This window comes from Falco punctatus (assembly GCF_963210335.1).
Source record: "Falco punctatus genome assembly, chromosome: Z".
NCBI lineage: Eukaryota > Metazoa > Chordata > Aves > Falconiformes > Falconidae > Falco > Falco punctatus.
In genome coordinates, this window is record NC_137586.1 from 84,005,635 (window position 1) to 84,017,895 (window position 12,261).

The following is a 12,261-nucleotide window of genomic DNA, read 5'->3' on the forward strand; positions in this document are numbered from 1 at the left end:
GGAGGATAGTGGTGAAGCAGCTGAGGTGGGCCAGGTGTTGAAATCTTCTTCTGCCAGCATAAATGCCTGTGCAGTGCATGTCTTGGCTGATGCTGAGAGACTAGTCGTGCTTCAGAAAGGCTCACTACATTTTGGAAAAGGAACGCATGAACTCCAGCGGACAAACAGCTAAATAAGCAAAACTGGGGGCAGTGGCTTCCAAGAGAGCAGGTGTCTGGGGACTAGGTGTGGGTTGTAGAGCTCTTAAAGCAGCTTTTTAGCCAAAGGCGTTGTGATCTGGAACTACATGCCTTGAGAGCTTAATCTGGTTAGTTTATCGAACAGTTTTTGAGAAATAATTCCATTACATATTAATATATTCTCAGAGTGAAAAGAGTTGACACCAAGAGGCTTTCTGAGAGAACACAATATACAAACAGTGTAAATGCAAATCTGAAATCAGATGCAGAAGTTAGTAGTGAAGATAAGTAACTTTTCTAATAAATGACCAGGTAGTGGATTCTACACCTCTTCATGTGATGCTGAAAAATACATATTTTTATGCAATCAAAACCGAAATCAAGTTAGTGAGCTTAGTGCACAAGTACTTGGGTAAAAAGTCATAGCCTATGATGCCTAGAGGGTCATCGATGTGACCCAAGGTCCCTTTGAATTTGGAGTCTGTAGCTCTTCAGCAGCAACGGGGAGTTTCTCACTGCTGAGGGCTGAGTACGTCTTTCAGACAGTTTTGGCAAGCCTGACCTAACACGTTCATTTCTGATTCAGTTGTGATTTGGGCAGGGAAAAAAGCTATGTGGCTGCTGGCAGTACGAACTGAAGTTGTGGTTATGCCTGGATTTTTATAAGCTGGTCTGTGGGTTTCATGGTGGAGCAAGCCTTTGTTCTAGCGTGCTTTATAAAAGACTCTGCTTGGTGACCTTGCTTAGTTCACAACCAAGGGGAAGCACAAGGTGAAGAACTGGTAGGTGAGCTCTGTACCAGGGCATGAAGTTATACAGATGTTGACTTGACTGTAGGGATGTGCTGCTGCCCCTGGGTACAGGATTTGCTGTTTCGTCTACAATTAACGGCAGGTTGATCACCAGGTGGCAGGCAGGGATGCGTCCCCATGCAGGTATTTTACTTGTACAAACCTGCAGAGGAGCGGCGTCAATCAGAACGTTACTGCCTTTGATTGTCTGAAAGTGGTGTTTTCTAGTATGTTATTGCTAAACATTTTGTAAGAAATGTTACTAAGTAGGCCATGGAGAAACAGTGTCTGTTGTTTTAAATCCAAGACTTCTCTGCCTCCTTCCAAAATATCTTGGTGAATTATAGCAAATCTCAGCAAAGAGCTTGTCAGCAGACAGGAACAACCAAACCTTTATATTCAGTGCCACTGGAAAAATATTCCTGTCTGGAACAGTATCTGCTATTTTAAAGTGTAACAAAAGGGATAAAAATACAGTAAGTCATATGGCAATGAAAATAATCATCTGTTGGTAGCACTATGTGTAATTTTTGTTATGGGAAGTCAGTATCTATTGACTTCTGTTGGCACAGATATTTTTACCAAACTGGATCTTGGTAGTTTTTCACATTACTTAAAAATATTAGTGGATCTACAAACATGGGAAGCAGGATGTTACGGTTCTGTTCTTAGAAAACAATTTGGGTGTTTAGAATAAAATTCTTAGAAAGATTCTTAAAGAACCTTAAAAAGGTTGTTTAAACAACCAGAGCAGCTTATGTCCAGTTCTTAGTCATAAACAGATCTGTAACACAGAAATACTTAAAACTAACAAAATAGATGTTCCTTGATGGGGTTTTTGGGGTGGGTTTTTTTTTTTTCAGTCTTTGATTTAGCAGTCTAGGCAAGGGATACAGCTGTACCCAGCATTGCCCTGACTTTTAAAATCCATGTCATTAACTTGAGAAGAAATTCTGTGTACAGATGTTTCTTAAAAAAAATGTAGGCTATTATACAGACAGAATGAAGATGCCTATGGCAAGTCTGCCTAAAAAAGAAAGCTTTCTGAGGGTGGTTAGGCTCTTCTGTCCCCACAGGACACCCCCTTGTTTTGTGCTTAGGAAACATCGGTTAGCCTGCCATTGCCTGTGAACAGAGTACAACAAAACAGCAATGCCAGCTGAAAAAAACAGCGGTGATAAAAGGAGGTTGAGGGAATTAAATATAACTGTCTTAAGCCCTGCTCCAAGTAATTTTCTTGTGTGACTCACAGCATGACACAGGATTACTGACGAATGGATATTCGTGAGTCTGTATACCTACATGCATCAGAAGTCTGTGCCGGAGCTTGGTGACCAATTACCTAGTCTTAGTCTGGGATGAGCTGTTCCACTAGCTTATCAGAAAATGTGCATGTTTTTACCAAAGAAGTGACTCATGACATTTGCAAGACTTTTTTTTTTTTTTTTTTTTTTTTTTACTGTGTTTGTTTTTTACCGTAGTATGTTTTTGCCTTCCATGCTAACTGACATTTTCTACTCCCTCTAGGGTCCTCCAGGAGGTGGAGGGCCACCAGGAACACCTATCATGCCTAGTCCTGCAGGTACTGAAATGTACTCAGAATGACAAAATATAATTATAAGGCATTTTAGGAAGTACACAAATCACTTTTCAGACTTTGATTTTGATAAAGAATCAGGTAATGGTAAATTACTGGGTTTATACTTTCAGGATCATTTTTTTCCATGTGCTTTCCCTTCCTCTCTCTCGCAGCTGTGTTGTAGAAATACAAAGCATTGTATCTCTGCAATTCAGGGCAACTGATTTCTTTGGCTTTTGAGCCCATCTTTTCCTGCACAATTTCAGCAATAGCAAGTTAAAAATGAAAGAAGACGCAGTCTTTATTTGCTTTTGCTATCATTCTTTGAAACAATTCCACCAGTTTGGAAATAGATTTCTGAATCTGGTGAAATGTCCCTGTAGTATCCTATGGGATAGACCTGACTAACAGGTGGCTTTGAGTGATGAGCTGCTTCCCGTGGCTGTGTCATCTGACAGCAAGGTCGCGCCGGACCAGCTGTCCTCTGTCTTGCAGTGGAGGAGTATGGCCCCACAGGAGCCACCATCATGTCCTACCAGTGATCTGTTCCCAGAACTTCAGCTGCCCCGTTGTTGCCCTAAGTAACACGGTCTGTGTCTCGCAGCTCAGCCCACATGGCGATTTTGGCCGTGCAAAAGATTAGTCACATTCCTACCAATGTTTGAGGAAACAAGGAGGAGGTGGGAGGATTCAGGATGGCTAGCTAGCTTCCCAAGGCTTAAAGATGGTCAGCTAGATAGATGTCAGCATTTCCCTCCATTGATGTTCTGCAAAGATAGGAAGGTGGAACTGCAGGATGTGGAGAATGCTGTCCTCCCCCATGGATGTCATCAGAATTCCACTAAAATGAAGCTAATTTACAACTTGTGTAACCCAGTATTCAATAGCTACTTCTTTTGGCCAGTATCTGCTTTTGTAACTTGCTTTCACCAGCTAACAGGGACCCGTTCCCTCCAGTGATGTTACAGCATCCTTAGTCCTTGTGTCCTAATGTCCTTATGTTGTCCTCTACAGCACAAGAGGGTGGGGAGTTCCCTCACTGGCGAGAACTTCTTGCACCAATATAATACCTTCATTAAATACAATTCCAGGGTTTTAAAAAAATGCAAGCTAAGATGAGGTGTGGGGCTTCCTTGTTCCTGTCATTGGTAAAAAAAGTTAATTAATGCAAGCTGGCATTTGAAAGTGAGAATCTTTTAACATAAAGGCTATGGACAGCCTGCACTTTCCCAAGCATCCAGCGCGCCGCAGTTACGGCACATCAGGCTGTCTGTGTGCAGCGCAGGTAAAGCTTCTGGTGACGGTGGTTCCCATTTTCAGTTAAAGACTCAAAAGATGTTTTAAGGCCCTGTTTTCTGAAGTACAAAACCACTTAGAAATTGGCCACCTGAGGGTTTTATAAAGGTATTTACTTGCCTCTGAGACAGCCAGGCTCCGAGGGTTCCCATGGCCCACCCAGCCCACATGTATTTTTACATGAGCCAGCAGAACATGGAGAGAGCCAGGGATGTGTGTTGTGAAAGTGTCTGGTGGTTGAAGAACTTTTTGCCTACCTCACTGAATCTAAAAATGACTTTTCTGTAGGCAAAAAGCTTTTTTTCCCTGTCTTTCTCAAACAGTGTATTTGAATGTTCTAGTGATACACAGTGCTTTGTGTATAATGGAATTATTTACTCACCAAGGTAAATTAACACTTAGAAAACTGTCTCAGAAAGATCAAGGAATGGACAAAACCTTGATTTTAACTTCCCAGTGTACATAGAAGTACGTTCCTGCGGGAGGGCGGGATGCATTCCCAGTTCCAACGCATTTCAGTGATCTGGACTTTCTTGTTTTCACTACTTTTGACTCAAAATTCCCCCGTTACCTTGTCTTGGAAAAGGAATCACAGCTTAGCAGTGTTTTTTCTGTTTGTTGTTAATCTCAAAACTCTGGTTCAAAAAGGTGGTATGGTCTTTTGGAGGCTCTAGGTACAGAGTACTAAGCTATTTATTGTTTCTGCAGATGCTATAGATGTACTGATTTCCCAGAGTTACTCATTTTTTTTTTAAATCATGCCTTCCACTTAGGGATGTATTTAGATTTTCCTTAGGTTGTTCCCCTCTCAGGGAACCTTTTCGTTACACAGCCTATCTCTGTCAAGTTCTCTTGGGAAAGGTTTTTGCCTAATTTGTCTACTATATCTGCTGGGGGGGTGAGTGTGTGTGTGTGTGCCTTTCATATGAATATTGATGAAAGGTTGTAAGACATATTGTGTCTTAGCAGTGGGGCTGAGCTGCAGATGAGAACGAATAATTTGTATCCACTAGTATTTCTTAGGCATTAGTTTCTTAAGTTCAATCAGAAGAATTATCTGGGTTCACTCCTGCATTTCAGCTCCAGAGGTGATCTCCCTTGAAGTCCCTGTGAATTGATTGCATGAAAAGGACTGAGGTGCAATATAGCTCTGTCAGTGTCTGGCAAGACCGTGAAACTCTTGGCAGAACTTAGCAGCTTGAAGCACCAGGCTGTGCCAGGATGGTTTTGCTGGTTTGGACTCAGTTTTTTCTGAAGCATTGCTCCGCACTGTACCATGAAGATACATCAGCTAAAGCTGTCCTTAGAGTGAGGATCTTTGCACAATGTTCTGCTGAATAGTTAGATCTATCCAAAATCAAACAGACTGACATGGATGAGAATCAAAAGTTTTCACGTGCTATACTAACTTGCAGTCTGTATAATGAGAAGCTGTTTATCATTTATTACAGATGGAAAACAAATTACAGGAAGTATTGATAAGAAGGAAACTCCTGTTTTATAGAGAGTATTGAAGATGAGTGAAGTAATTTGGAACTCCAGGAAGAAGGGTTTATGGAATTAAATAGTTACAGATACTTGATGATTTATAAACCTTTTAATAGTCATGCATAAAACTGGAGTCTGGAAGTAGTCACTTAGGGACCATTGCAATTATTTCTTTTCATAGCTCTGTTGTGTGGTAGCAATAGATAGAAAAGGAATGAAGACTTCCATTATATTGCCACTGTGTATCAGTGATTCAGGCACAGGAATAATATGAACAAAATTACAGGAAATGTATTAGGTGAGCAGTTTTATTGAAAGGTATATATTAGTACTTAAAATAATCTCTTATTACAGATTCAACCAACTCTGGAGACAACATGTACACTTTAATGAATGCAGTGCCACCTGGACCCAACAGACCTAATGTAAATATGAATCTAGTTATTTATTTCTTTGAATTATACAGCCTTTTTTAATCCAAACCCTACATTTCCATCACCTATCATTATAGCAATACTAACTTTTCCATTTTTATGGGTGACAGGGGACGACAGAGTCTGTCACACTAGGGTGCAACAGACTTCTGTGTATAGGACGTCATCTTAGGAGATAGCCCTAAGCATTAGCTCCCACAGCATTCAGACTTCTGTTACAAAATAGTATCTAGCCTTGAAAAGGGAGGAGAAAATTCCTGAAAGTGACCCAGTATAATGTTGCCCTGCCGTTCTGTAAAAAAGCTAAAAGTGATGCTTCTGAGAAGAAACAAACTTCCCTGTTTACCTAAATGGATGTTAAGAATGAAACCTATTGATAACAGTTGTCTCATGTGACTAATGTAGCCTAAATTTTAGCAGTTGTAGAGCTGACAAAAAAATGGATTACTGGGCAGAACTTGTTTCTTCTCTGATCTTTCTGTGTGCCTTCAGTTTTGTTATATTTCTCTGTTTACAACCATATTTCATTTAATATTGATCCATATTAAGCACTTGTTTGAAAAAAAAAGGCAGGTAGAACTTAAAAATACAGATATTTAGATATGCTAAACCATTACACGGTGAATTTTACAAAATTTTATAATAACATTCATGTCTTTAAGTTTTTGAGAACTAAATTTAAGGGTGGTATCTGAAATTGGCAGCAACTGCTCATGCTACAGAGGTAATGCAGAGTAGTCCAGCTGTCAGTATGGATAAGGCGGGGTTTGAAAGCTGTTAATCAATCACTTACATATTGAAAAGCATCATAAATTTACCTGTAAGTTCAGTGGGAGTAGAGCTAAGTCGACACTAGCAGGTTTGAAAGTCATACACAAAGTATTCAAGTAAATAATAAATTTTTCCTAAGTTATATTCCAGCCTCCAGAAGCGAGAGTTTCCAAAAAAAATCATGAAGGCAGCATTGGAAAAGGTGAACAAAAGCAGGGATGTTTTTTGCAGTCTTGACATGAAAGACACTTGACTTGTGCACTCAGAGCTGGGACTGTGCATTTTTTCTTCACTTTTGCTTTTTGTTGTTTTTTTTTTTTTTTTTTCCTGAGAAATACTTTCTTCTCATTAGCTTATCCACAGAAAATTGTGCAGTAACACCAGGTTTTAATGTCTCATCCTTTTGTAGTTTCCAATGGGGCCAGGATCAGATGGACCTATGAGTGGACTGGGTGGTATGGATTCACATCATATGAATGGATCATTAGGTAATGATAGTAAATGTTACAAACATTGTGAATTTTCAATGACTAGTGCCGTTTGCTACAACTAGTTCTCTGACATATGTGGAAGCCTTTATGTAAAAATCTTTCAAAGACTGAAAAAGCTGTATATACATCAATAAGAAGTATTAAGATACTTTTTAAGCATATGAGTTGGCATACATCATGCACCTCTGGAAGAAAAATGCTGTCTTCCATTTATATAAGAGAGTATAGTTTTAATCCAGCTGATGAAAACCAGTATAAAAGCATACCATCACAGTAACATAGAGGTGAAAACCATTATTATTTACATCTCTTGTTCTTTGAAAACCTTGGGAAGGTGTCATTGTGACATGCTGTTGCACATTCTTATCAACTACCTGAGAGTAAGTTTCTGCATATTTTGATGTATATGTTCAGCTGGTTTTATCCCAACATTTTGGTATTCTCATTTGTTCTGTACTTAGCCATGTGTCTGTTAAGTGTGAGTATTATTACTCCATCCCCATTGGAAGCTTGAGACAGGTGCACACTTTTAATGCACCCAAGAGAACATGAATTCTTATCAGGGCATGCAGAGACAGGAGGAACAGCGTACTGCCTGACGTCTGACACTATGGTTTTTGAAGGGCTCATATCAGAGGAGAAGCCTTGCACAACGCTGCAATACACACACGGCTTTATCTCCTGACTATCCCGGCAAACTCTGCTCTTACACTTTGCTGGAAGCGTGATAGACACTTGAAAGGGATTTAAGAAACAAGCCACAGCTAAATAAGTTGCATTTGTGCCTTCCTCCTCCATACCCACAAGGTGGATAAATACCTTGTTTTTATTTCTGCTCATACGCTAACGCCAGGCCGGTAGCTCTGAATACAATTCTTGTGTTACACTTCACATCTGCCTGCACCAAACAGCATCAGTCACGCAGGAGACGATGCAGGGGGAACCTTGGGCTGTGAAGACTTGAGAGCACACTTCTTCTGTCCCCCAGATCCACCAGCAACGTTCTCTTTTAAATCTGGGAGCTGGCCTGGTGCTCGCAAGAGGCACCAGCAACACTGGGCAGAGCAGTGGTTTCCTTTATGGGGAGAAGCTCAGGCAAGCTAGACGCAGGTCAGGCGGGCAGAAGCCAAGCTGCCAGTGTTGCCCCTTGCTTCTGTCCCCAGAGAAGAGCTCTTCCCAGGCATGGACCAACCTAAAGTCCATACCGTTCAAGTCCCTACCACCATCATGGGTGGAGATCTATCGCTCGTAGCCCGAAAGATGGAGGCTGTGAGACAGCAATTATGAATAGGTATGACAGAAGGAAAAATTCAAAGAGGCTATGACGAGATGAGAAAAAGCATTAAGCCATCAAACCTCATTTAGCAAACACGTTTTGAGCGATTACAATTCAGCAGTAGGCATCTATCTCATAATAGATTTATCTTTTTTCCTAGGAAAGCATGTCCCTAAAATTCCTAGATTACTTTGCATAAGGACACTTTGTGATTTTACAGCCTTTCTTTATTACATATTACAATCCTAAAATGGATTGTTGCTTTAATTAATAATGATGCACATTACATTAGATTCAAATAAATGAAAAACTATGTAAAATGTAATCACATCTTTTCCTCTCACTTTCTATAGCCTGAGAATTATTTCTTAGTTAAAAGAAAGAAATAAATTGAAACAGCTGTGGAAGGATTTTACATGTAACCAGCATTTGGCTAGTTACTTTCTCTAGTGACAGTGATGAAGTGCTTAGTCAAATTAATGATGACAGCTTTATAGGGGTAACTTCATACCTAAGCGGGAACCTGAGTTCTTTAAGGGGAGGAGGGCTGGGAGGCATCTGCTATATTTGTTTCCATGCTGCAGTTGGGAGCTGTATAACATAATCAGGTGGATAAATTGGTCCCAGTTGATCTTGAACTTCAGCTTCTTTGACCACAAGTGTTCTATTGGATATCTGTTCACAGCTGTGATGGTTAGAAAGAAATCGTTTCCTGACTTCCACCAAAATTTATCCTTTGGGCTATGTATGACAAAATAATTCTCCATAACATTTACATATCTGATGTATTTATAGAGAGAAATCATATTCCTTCTCAGCCTTAATTTGCCTGGCTAAGTATAGTAAGTTATTTCAGTCTCTCCCACAACTCCGTTTTCTTGGTTTTTTCTGATACTCCTAATTTTGTATTTGCTACTCGTCTAGAATTTATCTTTCCTGAAAATAGGTGACCAGAACTGTTTACTGTTTGTTGCTGCTAAAAATGCTTTTCTTGATACATCCATCCAAAAGTTATATTTCCTTTATTCTTGGCTTTTTCTGAGTGAGGGCTACAGCATGTGAAAAAAAATTATTTTTAATAGTCTTGCACTCATTATATTTAATTTTATTTGGTTTCTGTTACTGTGGTCCTCAGGATCGTCTGCTTTCTTCTGGAGGATACTGTCACCATCAGTATTGGTAATGCATCAAAACTTGATGCCACTTCAGCCAATTTCAGCAGTAGGCTTCTGCTTCTGGGAGCAAAGACATTGATGAAACCCTTCCAGCTGACCTTAGTGATAGTAGTGGTCTTTTTTTCCCCAGAAATATCAACTTTTACTAGGTAGCCATGATTTTGCTTTTTTTTCTCATGCTGAAGCAACATTTCCCATTGGTGGATATACCCGAGATTAACGGTGTTACCCATACACTACCATGGCTAAAACGACAGAGAGGCTTGAGTTGTGCTGGGCTGTCTCGTCCTGAAAGGATGCCATCCAGATAACCGATACAGATCAGAAGTGTGTTCCTTCATTCTTTTCTCATTTTTCGCACCAGGTATCTACACAGAGAAGGGACTAATCATATTCAATACTGACTGTAATTACTTTTGGTTGTTCTAAAATACTGCTGTTATACTATATTTACTATTTTTATATAATTATATACATAGTTATATACATTTACTATGGAAAAAATTCTGAGATTGACTTCAGCTCAAAACTAACTGAATGATTGTCTGTTTTAATTTAAGGCTCAGGAGACATGGACAGTATTTCCAAAGTGAGTATCTAACCAAATATTTAAAATTTTTAGAATGTGTCACTGCAAACATATTTTCTTTGTCTCTGTTACAAAGCTTTTTGTTATGTGTCTACATATTCTGCTTGTCAACTCTTTGGAGGCTATGGAGACAGAATATAGTATTAACTGAAAATTTTAAAAAGCATATAATCAATAGGGAGTATAAATACACTTATTCCCTACTGTGTAATAATGTATATTAATGAATGTGATTAATTACATCCAATTCATGATCTGATTGATTATGCTATAATCTTCCATACTGTTAAGACAAGTGAATATAGTTCTAATAATCAATTTTAGTTAAATGTAAATTTGGGGAAAATGTCATTAGGATGTAACATTTATGCAGTGTGTGATTGCTTTTGTCACCTCTGTAAGGCAATGTTAATATCTTAATCATTAGTATAAGTTCCTAAAAGATAGGTTAAGAAGTTGTTTCAGAAGAAGCACGATTTTCACATCACAGCTGTTAAAATAGTTGGAAATGATTGTGAGTTTAAACTGCAGGGGTTTTGCATCTATGAAAATAATCCCGTGGTTGAATGTGTCACTTCTTCCCTCGAAATAAAACTACATAAGTTATCATCCTTAATTTAGAAATTAACGAGCTGATGTGGTATTGATAAAGTGACACACATCTGTCCCCTGCAAAACACTGTTTTGTACTCTGCATCTTCAGATGTAACTGACTGACACTAATACATCAGTGCGGTCATCTCCCTGCGCTGTCATACTTTTGATCTATAAATACAGAAATTGATGAAGAGGTTGTTTCAGTTAAAATTTTGTAACTCATTTGTTTGCAGCGAAGTTCTTAACAGCCTTCCAAGAAGGAAGTATGCGTTTGTTTTGAGCGTGTCAGCCACCAGTGTGTGTCGGTTGCCTCAGGAACCGGTACCACGGTGCTGTCCCGCTGCAGGCTTTGCCGTTTCCAGTCTGTCAGAGGCAGGTCTGCCCGTGCTGCAGTCATGCTGGGGACCTTGCTGTAGGTCCCTTCTCGGGAGCTATGAGGAGATGCCAACACATAGGGAACAAAATGCTTGCCTAAATCCCCATGGATTAACACAGAAGTTTATAGTGTGAATTTGCTGAGCATGCACTTCCAAGTGTTCAAAATGCAGGAATCATTCTTCACTTAGTGATACATGTTTTTCTATCCAAAGAGGAGGAGGAGGACCCTGTACAGTTCCCCAGTTTGTGGTCTTCTGGCGGTGTGGTATGGCGGAGGGGTAGCCTGACCAGTGTACTTGGTGTATATCTTGCCAAGAGAGAACCTCAGCAAGATGTGTCCAAGACCACTGCTTCTCCTTTGAGGGAGCAGCATCTATAGCAATCCCATATTTTTATACATTTTTAAGGTCTGTAACATTTTTGGGCTCTGCAGAGAGTAAAATGACGGATTGAAATGACCATGTTGCCTTGGTTGCGCCGTGCTTAGATGTGCAGTGAGGGATTCAGTAAAAGCCTGCAATGAGATAATGAGTGTACAGCACTTTTTAAATCAATGCCCATACTTTTTGTCAGTATTTTTATTGCAAACTGCAGCATTTTTTAAGGAAAAAAAAACCCCAAAACATTTCCATGAGCTTGCCACAGAATTATTTTTAAAAGCCCGTACTCAAATCATTGGCATTAAGTATCTGTGTATGCGCTAATACAGGTATTGGGAGCTCTGAAAACTCAGATCCATAAATTTACTTGGAAGTCTTGTAATTTGTTCACCTTAATAAATAACTCATGGAAATCACATTTGATGCATATTTTTTTTTTTAATAACTAAAGGAAAAAGCTGCCAACTGTGGAAGTAACAGAGTTGTCCTGTTACACCATTTTATCTTTTTCTGAGTAGCCCTGCCCAATATTGGTAGCATCACTTCATTGGTAGCAGTAAGCGTTTGGGTAGCACTGGTGATTTTGAGTAGGCAGCGGTACATAATGCTTTTGAAACTTGGATGGAAATGTTCTGCTTCTAAGGAATAGTCGATTCCTGGGGTTGATGCATCTGCTTTCCAACTTTGTACACAGTTACCAGGATTGTTCTTGCTGAGGCAACAGCCTCCCTGCATACATCACCAGCTAGTCTTGCGGCTGGCTTTTTCACAAGTAGATTTGCAGTGATAGAAGTTGTTCACTGACGTTAACACCATTTTGGGGTGCTTGGTGTTCAG

At 39.6% G+C, this 12,261-nt stretch overlaps 1 protein-coding gene across 5 annotated transcripts in view; it reads left to right on the plus strand.

Annotated features, from left to right (window-relative positions):
- SSBP2 (single stranded DNA binding protein 2) overlaps nucleotides 1–12,261 on the plus strand; it is a 177,957-nt gene that overhangs the window by 156,119 nt on the left and 9,577 nt on the right. For all 5 annotated transcript variants that reach the window (XM_080372561.1, XM_080372562.1, XM_080372563.1 and 2 more), the window contains 4 exons: nucleotides 2,498–2,552; nucleotides 5,688–5,758; nucleotides 6,948–7,026; nucleotides 10,041–10,069. In XM_080372561.1, coding sequence (XP_080228687.1) covers nucleotides 2,498–2,552; nucleotides 5,688–5,758; nucleotides 6,948–7,026; nucleotides 10,041–10,069 — 234 coding nt within the window. The remainder of the gene's footprint in view (nucleotides 1–2,497; nucleotides 2,553–5,687; nucleotides 5,759–6,947; nucleotides 7,027–10,040; nucleotides 10,070–12,261) is intronic.